This window comes from Condylura cristata, unplaced genomic scaffold (assembly GCF_000260355.1).
Source record: "Condylura cristata isolate star-nosed mole 26May11 unplaced genomic scaffold, ConCri1.0 scaffold00006, whole genome shotgun sequence".
Taxonomy (NCBI): Eukaryota; Metazoa; Chordata; class Mammalia; order Eulipotyphla; family Talpidae; genus Condylura; species Condylura cristata.
Window position 1 is genome coordinate 20,462,255 of NW_004567107.1, and position 13,518 is coordinate 20,475,772.

General features: G+C 36.8%; 1 protein-coding gene across 2 annotated transcripts in view; it reads right to left on the bottom strand.

The window, feature by feature from the left end:
- Positions 1–2,375: 2,375 nt before the first annotated feature.
- The window catches only part of FKTN (fukutin), a 35,056-nt gene continuing 23,913 nt past the window's right edge, over positions 2,376–13,518 (bottom strand). For both annotated transcript variants that reach the window (XM_012721272.1, XM_004677458.2), the window contains exon 10: positions 2,376–2,794. In XM_012721272.1, the coding sequence (XP_012576726.1) occupies positions 2,581–2,794 (214 nt within the window). In that variant the 3' untranslated portion in view covers positions 2,376–2,580. The remainder of the gene's footprint in view (positions 2,795–13,518) is intronic.

Consider the following 13,518-nt stretch of genomic DNA (forward strand, 5'->3'; position numbering starts at 1 on the left):
AAATGCGTATTTTCGGTTTTTCTATATTAATGCTGATACAGGAATCCAGCAGAGACAATTAAACAAAACTAAGTATTCCAAATTATTTCCTTCAAATGACATATCTGATTTTGACTGGGCAGAAATTTACTAGCAAGCAGGTGAAAGTTACTTCTAGGAACAGCTGACACAGGGCAGAATGGGTACCAAATCTAGGGAGGCATAGAGAATGAACAGGTTGCGAGCAAGGAACTAGGTAGCATGTGGGATAAGAAACCCTAGGAGACAACAGCTTGACCAATAAAATGAAAATTTTACAAGTTCTGTGCAGAAAAGTAAACAACTTGAGTATAACTTGTTTTTGAGGGGGTTGGAGGACAGACATTCTGCCACCTAGTGGTCACACTTCAGCATTTTTAGCTTCAGAATCATGAAGCCCTGTTCCATTCCACAGCCCGACTTCTTAGGGATGCTCAATTTGGAAACTGTGGTTTTACTGCAGGAACCAGAGGTCAGTAGCAGAGAAAAGGAGAATGGGAAGGAACTCCCTGCTTAGAGAAGGACTGAGCGGCCATGCGGTGGCCAAGCAGAAGTCATCGGTCTCACCACCCAGAATCGCTCTGGGCATCGCTCTAGGTGCCGATGGAAGAGGTCTTCTCATGGTGAGCCAGGCAAACTGGCCCTGAAAGTGGTTAGATTTGGAGTATAGTTGTTGAAATACTAAGGGGAGGAAAGAAAAAGGACCTGATGGGGTATGTTAGTGGTAGGTGCACCTGCCCAGGTCTCTGGACACTCGGCAGAGGGCAACTGCTGAGAAGCAGAGGATGAAATACAGCTGACTGTCTACCAAGGGCAAGCCTCATCTTCAGTCTCCCAAGTTAGGGTAGGAACTGAGAGCTGTGGTCTGTGAAAATGGAGGACAGTCCAGAAGGCTGGTTCAGCTGCCAGTGGCCTATGGAGGGAAGAATGTGGAGCCTCCACTAATGGGACCAAGCAGGCTTACATTTGGGAGACTTTAAGATCTTGCACCCCTGCACGGTGAGAAAAGAAGTAACCTAAAGAGGGGTGGGAAGAGCCTCTGGCAAAGTGGGTGCCCCTGTTAGAAATGGGCAGGAATGCGAAGCACATGCTCAAGCAAATGGAATTCACTAAGCAGGGTGGGTCTGCCCAGAAATATTATTTAAAATTTTCAACTATGAAAACTGAAATTAGGTTTAGCTATACAGAACTTGATTATGATTTCTATGGGCTGACTGGTTTGCCATTTATCTTCATTTTGGAGACATGATAGGAAGAGGGGAGGGAACAGATGGGTTTACATCTAATTCAAATTAGTTTATAGGTTATACATTAAATATACCGAGTACAATTGATGAATGAATACACTGAATAGTACCTTCAGAAAAATTACCAATTTTTCTGCTAATATTTGAGTGTTAATTTAACATTAACAGTGGGATTAAAGGATTACAGATTTATAGAAAACATAAAATGTCATCAATAGTTCATAATCTTACCTAACAAAATGAGAGAATGAAATAAAATAAGTTTTGTAAAAACCACAACAGTTTCACAATTATATCTGGTAATATGGTCTCACTTGAATGATTTGTCAAAACGCACTATTGGAAGTCAGTGAAAATATTCTCACAATGGCTGGAAATCTCAACCACACAAACATATGCTTTCTTCTCACTTGGAATATGAAAATAGAAAGTGTATGGAAATTTACTCCTCTTTGACAAGGTTAGAAATAAGCTCTCAATTGCTTATAAGATGATGCCCTGTATTTCAAATCAATTTCTGAAAAGGTTGCTTATAAAATAAAGTCTGCTAGCATCTTTTTTTGAAGCTACCTAAAGTCTTACCACGGACTCCACAATTTCATATCAGCCAGAATGCTAAAGGCAAGGTCATTTAACCAGTATAGCTTTCCTGGTAAGCTTCCTAGCTTAGCTTTGCCTGGTAAGCCCTCTTCCCAGTCTAAACATTACCTGACATTTTCAAAGCACTTGGAGAACATATATTCTTTATGAGCTCTTTAAAGGGTGGGGCTATTTCCCTCAAAGAAAGTTGGGGTGCTTCAAAGAGAAGGGGGGAAAGAGGCAGGTGTCCCTTACTCATCTCTGCTTCTTCACTGTAACCTGGCACACGTGCAGACTCCTTAAAAATGTGACATGAGGGCCTTCCTTGGTGGCACAACGGGTAAGGACTAGGCACTTGCAAGCTAGATGCAGTCACTTCAGTGCGAGTTCGATACCCAGCCCAGGAGGTGACCCACGTCGCGTGGCAGACCTCTCCTGACTGGCCCGCTGCTCCCCTCAGCAGTGTACTTCATGGATCAGCCTGTTCTGCTCCCCACTCTGTCGCTGGTGAATCCTCTCACCGCCCCTGCACCTCTGGCCTATACATCAGTTTTATATGAATAAATAAATAAATCTTTAAAAAAAATGTGACATGAGAATTAAATCAGATGTGTCTTCAATCTTGTCATTTTTCTTTGGCTCCCACTCATGGTTGATAGCAGACGTGTATCTTTTGAAACAGTTTTCACATTTTTTTTCAGGAGAGAAACTCATTCTACCATTTCATCCTACTGTATCAGTATAACTGGATAACCTCATCCCATTCAGCAATGGGCCAGATTCCATTGGGCTGCACATTGGGGGGAGAACTCTTCCAGTCCCATGTCTTCACGGGAATCTTCCAGGTCTTACCATAATTAGCTTCTATGTATTCGATGGTTTCACAGGGCACATGAACTTTCATGTCTACAAACTCAGTCCAGCACAGGGTAAACTTGGGAAACACGTATCTGTGGCAAAACAGAGGCAATTTGGGAAGGGTTAGGCTTAAACAGTGGAAGGTTCAGCTAAGGAGCCCACTGGCTGACAGTGCTGTCCTGCTAGATAGCCCTAGGGATATATATGTACTGACCATTTGATTATATTTACTATCCCTTTCTTCTCTAATGTTAACAGCACATCTACTCCCCCCCCCCCCCATTCCCAGTCTATATGTTTCAGTTGGTGTTGACCCCGCCTCTAGGCACCAAAGAGTAAAGAAGACACTAATTATATTGATTGGGTCAGGGATGGAAAGACACACAAATTAGGCAAATGAAAATCAGCGTCAGGATTTCCTTGGGGAAAGAAGTGTTCTTTTTGCTGAGGTTTTTAAACTGGTAAAATAGAAGATGAATAATGTTGGTGGTCATTATCAGAGACCCTGCCTGGGAATAAGGTCAAAGCAAAATTTGCCAAAACAATGGAAGAAAATGTTTGAGTTCAGAAAACCCACATGGAAGAGCTTGGAATTGGCTCTGGCTGTTTCTTAAACATCTCAGTTGAACATATACATATACTTTTTGAACTCCATTTCTAATACTTGGAATTCTTAAATACATAGGAGGCACATGTAGCAGTGAGAAAAGAAATACATGCCCCCATACACTGGTCTTCTTTCCCAGAGACCCTGAGTCAATCCTGGCAATAGATCACAAATGCTGTGCCTTGTGTCCTGGGTTTCACTGTGGTCTCAGATGGCTTTTGAAAACCTACCCAGTTAGACAGTTAAGGAGAAATGTCCAGGGTCAATCAGGTTATTTCTCAAACTCCCTTCCAAACTCATACAGTCCTAAGAATTTCATACCAGAATACACAAACATTGAAGGTCACTTGACTTGACATGGCCCCACTGGCCCCTCAACTAGAGAACACAGATCTAGTACCCAATGTACTGTCTCCTGAAAGGACAAGTATGTAAGCCCCCTCTGGCTCTGTCTTTTATTTACTCTCTATCCTTTTGTCATCTCTACCCTCGGTCCTGAACTTACTTTTCTCTCACATAGTTGTAATAGGTTATATGTTATTAAAGTACCATCAAATTCAAACTGTTCTAAAAGAACGGAAGAAGACAGCAAATGTTTAAGCTGAATCTTCTTTTCGTTCACAACCAAAATTTCCCAAGGACACAGAACAAGCACAACTCCTAGATTCAATCTCAGGTTTCTTCCTTGATACACCCCTTAAATGAACCTAACTGCAATCTCTGCTTTCTTTCATCTCAAATGGTAATGGGCATTTCTAAACCAGTCCAAGGACTATTAGCTACAATGAACTTAATTCTATATAGCTATTTTGCTTAGTAAGTTTCAAAACCCATAACAAAACATGTTTCCTAAAAGCATTTTGGATCAGAAGCCTAAGTGCTCTATATTACAAAGGAAAGCTAAAACTAGCAGGTTTATTAAAGTTCATATTATATGGTCCTTTATAGTGTGTCAGTATTTTTTGAGAAATGCTCCTTCTCTTTATAACATGAGAAGAACTTTCAGTAATGAGATTTGAAGTGGCAATAGCAGAGATCACAGAAACTTAAAATGTCAGAAGATTAAAGAAAAAGAAAAAAAAAGAAAGAAAGAAACAGGGAAAAGCCAGAGGTCAAAATGTAATCATATTACAGAAATGGGATCTAATTGGGATGTTCTCCAAAGAAAGGTCAGTTCTCATCAATCCATTTTTGACTAGCATCTTGTACCACCAGATGAACATGAAAATGAGTGGCTGAATAAATTCTAAAAAAGCAACAAGTCTCTTCTACCCAAACCTGTGGGTGCTGGCAACTAATGGATAATCCCAGCTGGTTTCTGTGAAAAGACGGCTAGAGCAAATCTCCCAGCTTAAGAAAAAAATGAAATACAGCATAGCGCTACCATCTGCTGGTCCCGATTTCACTCTGCACACTCATATTCATAGAACTGCTTCTTTTGTCAGACAGATCCATCCTCACAGCCTCCAGCCTCCTGAATGAGATGCTGGTCAGTAGAACGTCCACCTGTCCCAGCCTATCAAGTTGACAGCCGGAAGTTGAAATGCGGCAGAAATCATAGTCTACATAGTAACACAGGCCAGGAAACCTCTTTCTTAAATATTACCCTCCATGGTATCATCACAGGTGAAAGAAAGGCAAATCATAGGTCCAGGTTAGAGAGATAAGAATACTGCATTTAACAAAAGCCACATTTTGAACTGTGAAGATTTATGAGGAACACCAAGTCATTTAAATTGCATAAACAATTGATCTCACTGAATTCGTTAATATATTTCCTAACAAATTTTTTTTTTTCTATTTCACCTACATGGAAAGTCTTACATGATTTGTGGTTTTCTTTTCACCAAATAATTTTCAATCCTTTCAGTGAAAAGAAAATTCCAGCTTCCTAGGAGAAGAAGAAAGATAAATAAAGCATAAAATGTGAAAACTGATTGTAAAATGGGGTTGTGGAGAGCAAGAGGGGAGAAAGTGACAGAAAAGCATACATGCCATGCACTCTGTCCAGGTTACCAGGAAATAATGACCCAAACTAAAATACACCATGGGTCTGCAGGGTTGTCTAGCACTTCAAACTAATAAAACTTGAGTTCAGCTAAACAGTGTATTTTAAAGCTCTCTGAGAGGACCCACAATGTGACCAGATTTAAATTCAGACAAAGGCAACCCTTAAACAGAATGTAAGTTCAAGGGATTTCATCATACACACACACACACAATCCTCCCATTTCACTTTTTATTTTATACCACTTTTACTTCATTTTACTTAGGATTAGGAAAAGAAGTAAGAATGTTTTGGAAGAGGCCACTTTTCCCCTTTCAGACATCCTTACAAACTGTAAAACTATTGGCGGTTGGGTAAAGTAACTGGTTTAATTGTACAATCGATGACTAAATGAAGAACACTATTTTTATGATTACTAATTAACTAGGCTAAGTGAGCTAGAGACACCATCAAATTTCCTGTAAAAACAAACAAAAAATCGCAAATGGCTTATTTGCATTACTAATTTTCTTTTAACTTTTAAATTTCTTTTTCTTGTATTATGTCAGTGCCTAAGCCCTTCAGCACATTGCTTAAAAGAACACAAAGCATGCACTTTGTTACTTTCTGTCTTTAATAGAAAGACTTCTAAACTTTCCTCATGAAATGTGATTGCTCACACTGTTTTTGGTATTTTACTTTATCAGTTTAAAGAAACTCCAGATCCTTTTACTCAAAGTCTGCTAAGACATCTTTTTTTTTTTTCTTGTGGTTAATTACAGGAAATATAGCAAACATTTTTAATGTCATCTATTATATTTAATGTCATCTATATTGAAGCAATCATGTATACTTTTTCTACCTTTAATATTTAATCCTTCATTCTTGAGAATGACATTAATACACACTACAAAATTCTATTCATTTGTCTTTCATTAAGGGTATTTTCATCTATTTACTGATATCTGTAATGTTCCCTAAATTTTTTCCTTTTTTTTTTTTTTTTGTAATGTCTAAGCCTAGTTTTGTTATGCATGTCATGGGTTTTTAGAGCCACTTGCTTTCTCCTTTTCTACTTCCTGACAGTTTACATAATATAGGGAATAATCTATTCTGTGATGTCATGGTAAAGCTTTCCTATAAATATTCTTGGTCTTCTGGTAAGGAAAGGACAGGAAAGGATTAGGTTACCTAAATCTTCTTGAGCCTCTTTTGACATTTATACCTTTCTAGAAATTTTTATCATTTTCAAATTTTAATGCTTTCAAGTTGTCTGTAGTATTTTCTTCTAAGTCAATGCAACACAGTTAAAAGCATAAACTATAAAAGCATACAGTTTAGATGTGTGTTGTAAATAGTGTCTTTTATTCTTTGTTTTTCTTGATCAATCTGCTGAAGTATTGTCAAGAGTTTTACCTATTTTGAATTTTCTCTTAACATTCTTTTAAAAAAATTTTATAGGTTATGGCTAACAAACTTACTGATATACTCTATCCATTTCAGTGTCTACCATTATTTTATATATATGATGTCTTCCTTCCTGATTACCTAACAGATTTTGAATTGTATTAAATTCAGTGTACTGAATCGGCAGACATACACTTTCTTAGTCTTAGTATATATGTAAATGTCCTTATCTCTTGAATACAGAATGCACGCAACATTCTACGTTTACAGTTATTTCTCTTTCCTTTTGGAAGATGTCAATCTATCATTTTATAGCTTCTATTGTCTAATAGCTGTTCTTTGATGAACAATCTATTTTCTATGAGTGCCTGTAAATTTTTTTGGTTTTGATATAGTTTCTGCAAGAAGTACGCAGATGCAAGTTTATTATATATCCTGTTTTCCTTTAATTTGAAAATTTCTTTAAAAAATGGCACTTCTTTGTCATTTATTCTCTTGATTCAGCTATATATATCAGACAATTCTTCAATGAATTGCGTTTGAAGCAAAAGGAATATGGCAAAGTGAGAAATTACTCTATAATGACAGTAACTACGTCATCCCTATGAATAATGCCCAAAATAGTTATCGAAGAATTAAAGTCAATACTTGAAAGCCAGTTTTACAATATGCTGACTAGTGTTTTCTTAACTCTCTTTTCCACAAAATCATTCATGGCTCCATCACAGATTGTACTGAATCAAAAGAAATTTCAGAGAAGTGTTTAACATACTTTTCAGAGCCTAGGCTTAGACTATAGGCTCTCCGAGGTTTTTATCGATTCCATATTGCACTCCTATCCCAAACATCTAACATATAGTCAATATGTGTAAAATAAAATTCCAACCAGTAAGCCTCATTTTCCCACTAACTTCCACTGTAAATTGAGTGACTTCATCTACCTTACTGGCTAATAACCTTTGCTGAGCAGTCTCTGTAAGACTAGTTTTCTGCACCACAGAAGAAATAAGAAGTTTATGCCATCAGTGAGCAGACACAATAGAGGTCATACAAATAGTTACCATTTGGCATCTGAACAAATGCACATACACATGACTATATTTAAAAAACTACATATTTAACACACATACAAAACTTTTTTTCAATACTAGATGACAGTCTCAAGACATTTTCTTAATTCTAGTGTGTAACTTCCCCAAATTAGAACTATACTTCATTAACAACCAGCATAGTGTCTAGATGTGCTTGCTTTTTTCTCAGACCATTTTTTACAGAATTTCTTTTTGGCTATAATAATGACAAAAGGAGATTAGCAATGCAAGTTCAAATTTCATACTAAATATAAAGGTTTCTTTTGATTTCCGAGAACTCACTTTGTCCAACCAGGAGTCAAAGACTAGAAGTAATTAAGTCTGCCCTGATCAAATTCATGGCTTCATTCTGGATTGTGTTCTATTTCAATTTGTCTCTTATTGGCTTTCTAAGTCAACTTTTTTTAGTGTTAGCCTTTTAAATGAACTTTCTTGAGGTGTAATTTATATGTCACTTATATATCCATTGTAAAATCTGACAAATGCATATACATTTGCACATACAAATACACAGACTGTGGTGTGGCCACCACAGTAATCAAATGGAACATTTCCAGGGAGTTCCCTGGATTCCCTGTGCCTTCGGCAGCCATGCAGTCAATCTGCTTGATCTTTAATCACCAATCTTAAGTTCTTGGTTGGTTTGGTTTTCTGTAAACTTTCAAGTAAGTGTAGTTCACAATACTTACACTTGACTTCTTTCCCTTACATGTTCTGAAGATTATTCTACATTACTGCATAGACCAGTATGCTCGACAATATTATGTTTGAACATAATATAATTTGTTTGATTACTAGAAGATGGGGCCACTTATTGGCCCCCCGTGTAGAGACTGCTGCTATAAACGTATGTGTATAAGTCATTCAGTGAAAGTATGTTTTTATTTCTCTCAGGATACTACCTTATAGAATAACTTAGAGAATTACATTTTAAAAATATGGTAGTCTTTAAAAATATAATTACTTCACATAAGTGAGGGATCTTCTATTTATTCATCCTGAAGTAACAGTCTCTTAAAAGAAGAAACAAAATTACATCTCTTTATAGTATAAGTGCAAAATTATCATATAACATGCATTTCAAATCCTCCCCACAAAGATTCAATTTTGCACCTGCTTCCCACTGGAGGTTTGGAAGTGCATGTAATTAAGGAGACCTGGGACATAATCTTTATGTTGTAAAATATGAAAGCATAAACAGTATAAGGAATGAGAGATCATTTTCAGAAAACCCAGTGTTAAAAATACACTCATTTAAAGAAATTAGTCAAATCCTCCTTTCCAGTTACACAGCTGTAAGTACTAAAAAGCCTAATGTGATTTTTGACAACTATAAATATAAATCCATAATATCAATCCACAGAACTGAGAGAACCGGTGAGTGTGAATATTACAATTCACTCTAGTTTTTAACCTCTTGTGAATCAAAGTGGCTGAAAACAACTGTGGTGACCTTATTTCATGGCTTAGACTCTCCAAAGGTGCTAGGTTGTATCAAGTCCTCAATCTGATGTCACCCTATTGTCTTAACAAGACACTGTAGATTGCACTTAGGAGGATCTGAGTTTAGTTAAAAGTAGAGCTCAGATCTCACTCAATCTGACTAATTTAGCAGGCTTGATTGTAACTCAGCAATGACAAATCATCTAAAGGACCCAAATAAAGTAGGACAGAAAAACATGTCCAGTTAGAAGTAACAAAAAAAATTGTCAGAATGGGCAAAACTGGGAAATGTGATGTTGTAAAACAACATGTTACTACTAGTGACATGCTCCAATCTTGGACTAAATCAAATTTCAGAAATTTGGCTGAGTGTCTAAATTCAATGTAGTAGCATGGATTAGGCACTAGAACAGAAAAAGGTCATTAGTGGGGAAACTGGTGAAATCCAGATAACTCTGGAGTTTAATTAATTGTAATGCATCAGTGTTGAATTATATACAGTCACCCTTGAATGGAAGTCTAGTCCTACAAAGGACAAATCTAATTTTTGAAGGTATAAACAAGAAGAAACTGCATATATCAGAAGGCATAAGGAGCCTAGCACAGAAGGTATTGTAATTCCTTCTTGTGGATCGAGAGGTAGCTGTACTACCTTTATAATGTCAATAAACAGAAGGGTTATCTTGAAAGAGGGGTAATAACAATCTGATAGACATCATGATGACACTAACCTTGAATAGGAATAAGAATGTGGGCTCTAAACTGATTAGGCCCTAGGTCTGAGTCTCAGCTCTGCCTTAATTTCCTGATCCATAAAATGGAGATGAAAATAATAAAGTCTCCCTTATAAACTTATTATGAGGGTTAAATGCAATGAAGCATATAGAAGCTTGGAAGAGTGCCTAGCACATAGCAAGTATTCAGTAACAGTTAATTCTTATTATTGAATTTTTACCTCTCAAACTTCTAACTTCTACTTTTATCAGTTGATTCAGAGGAGAAGAAAAGAAATAATGCAAAGGAATCTAGGTAGCATCTACAAAACTGTGAAGTTGTAGGATAAAAACTTTATATACTAGAAGAATAGTTATTAGATCATCACTTTTTATTGCTAGTGATTGGGATTCTGGAGAAGAAAAATAAATATAAGAAGCCCAGAGAATATTTAAGGATGGACTGTATATTCTGGTAAAAGATTAATTCAGATAAGGGAATGAGAAACTCCAAACTAAAAATGGAGTGAATATGAGTCCTGGGAAGAAAATGCTTGCCCAGACAGGAACCAGTACAATTTAGTACTGTGTAGAAGGTGCTATGTTTTGTGTGAGTGCAATACAATCACAACAGTAACAACAACATAGCGATGACAGCAGCAGCAGTAATGCTCACATAGTTCACACTAACCATGTATCAGGTACTGTTCTACATGAATGGTGTATTAACTCCTTTAACCTACTAATTCTTAGAAGAAATCACTTAGGCTTACACTTACGCCTAAGATCTGGACTTAAATTTTGGCCCTGCCTTTAAGGAGCAAAAAAGTTAGTTCACTTCTTTGAGCTTTAGTTTCCTCATCTCTAACTAAGAGAGAACACTTAAACTATAGGAGTAATATGAGGGTTATCTGAGACTATAAACATAAAGTACTGATCTGTGTGCCAGACAAGATAACAGAAACTCTGGTAGAAGTATCTTTATCATTGCTGTTAATATTAGAATTATTACATTTTAGGGCCAAAAATGTCATCTGAAGACATACAGACTAATGTTTTGAAAGGGGGAACTTTTGTCTTCCTGAGTTCTCAAGCTCTTTGAAAAATGACAAATCATTCTATGATATTAAGCTTTTACCAGAATGAACTACACATGGATAAAAAGAATATTATAAAGAAATAAACTAAGTCTAGTTTTAAAATCCCCCCCCCCCGACCCCACTAGGAACAGTAGTGGTGAAAATACTACAGCTCCTTAAAGTAAATAGTGCTGAAAAGAATGACAATGGCATATGGCTGGGGGAATATTCCAGAGAGACTACTCAATGCAGCCATCCCCTGTTCTTTTCTCTGCCTTTTAAGGTCATGGTAACATGATAGAAAAATCTGGGACTCACACCATCTGTCTAGACAGTTCTATCACTGCTCATTTCTCTTGTTAAATAATCAGTACACTTCACACTTCCCAAACACTGCTACTATAAAGAGCATTTAAAGCAGAATGAGAAAAGCTTTTTCTATCCAGAAACATAGTGGTTAGAAATGAACAGTTCTTTGGAGGCTTATGGATTTCAGATCATGTCAGTGAGGAGAAAGAAATTCAAGCCTTACAAAGAAGTGTAAGAATAAAGGACTATAATATTAGTTCTAGGAATTATCTTCCTTAGCAAAAAAGGTGACATTCTCATATGAGTTCTCTAAGAATAGATGTGGCAGTTTAGCATTGAGATCATTATATAGGTTTCTAATCTGCAAAATTTCATAAAACTAAGAAGAATGCTTTTTCTTTACTACTAGTAGGAGCAGTAATAATAACAGTAGCTGATAATTACTTAGCACTCAGGACATGCTTAATACCGTTCAAAATGCTTTTTGCATATTAACTCAATCATTAAAACCATTCAGTGTAGTGTTTTCTATCATTACTGCCAATTTACACTTGAGGAAACTTAGGTACAGAGAGACAAAATAACTTGTCCAATATAAAACATCTGGGGAAATGTAGATTTTGGATTTAAAGGTAGGCAGTCTGGACCCACACCTTTCATTTCATGTGATCTTATCTTACACGTTTTTGTTTTTTTTTTAAGCCTCTAAATCACACATTTCAATTTGAAAATCTTTATCATATTTTAAATAAACAAACTGTGACTGAATGTTAAAACATCATCTCCAGCCCTCCCTGGTGGCTCAGTGGGTTAAAGGAGAGCACTAAGAAGCCTAAGCCACTTCCGCATGAGTTTGATTCCCGCCTGCCCCAGAGGAGATCCTCATGGTGTGGTAGACCTCTCCTGACCCGCCTCATTAGTGCACTGCTCCCCACTCTGTCCTTGGTGAATCCTCTCACCCTCCACATCTCTGGCCTGTGCCCCAGTTCTGTATGAGTAAATAAATAAATCTTTAAAAAACACACACACACAAACATCATCTCCATTCACCTAGCTAGAGAACCTCAATTAGATACTTTTTAACTTACTAATTTTTGCCATACTCAGTATGGAGTTTGTTGTTATAAGGCAAAACAATTTTTTTATACTTAACAGAAATTTCAAGAATATGCTCAGGAATCTGTGTCAATTTTGGTATATTTTATGAGTTTGAGAAAGAAGTTGGGTTACTCTCAAGGCTCCTATACAAGTTTCAGTTTATATGAAGACTCTGCCTTCAAATGAAGACTGAGTGATCCCATAGGGTATGTTAGTGCCCCCAGGAGAAACCAATATGAGCCTAGAATTCCTCTTCTTTGTTACAGAATATTCCCCATTGTGCCCAAACTCAAGCGTATTCAATGATAGAAGCCCCAGTGTAAGCCATTTGGTGAAGTAAATTTATGCTACTGGCCATATAACTACCATAATAATGACAGTGATGATAGGAATCCTTACATTAATAATATGAGATAATGACCATTTCATGGTAATTTAATAACTCAAGCATTATACTCAGTGCTTCACACTGTCAGGTGTATAACGAAGACATTGGGGAATACTGGTTGAAAACATGAATTCAAGAGACAGGCTACTCACTCATTCCTTCACTTACTTATTGTGTGATCTTGATCAAATTACTTAAAATCTCATTCCCATTCATTTCTCTCTCTTTTCCCCCCACTCTCCCGTCTCTCTCCTGAGAATAAGCCAGTTGTATCAGAAGGGGGAACAGTAATTCTAGTCATTTTTGTTTCTTATCAAATTGACTATAGCTGCATTAAGGAAAGGATCAAAAATGCCAATCTAACACACTTGTTTCATCAATTCTGAGACATTTTCTCCTTAATTTTTCCATTTGGGAGCTAGTGTCTTAATATTACAATTAGCAGTGATTTTTTACTTTCTTAGAAGTTAGTAAAATAGTGGAGCATCTTATAATCAATATCATCTTACATTTGACAAAATATGGTAGCCACTAAGGCCCATGAGCATCCTTTAAGGATAATTCTCAGTTTATGCTCAGATATTGCCCAGCATTTATGACCTCACCCCAGCTCAATCTCTTGAACTTTTACTTTACCTTGACAACTTCTTTACTGATCCTTAGCCATCCCCATCAGATTAGCAAGCTTCTGCAG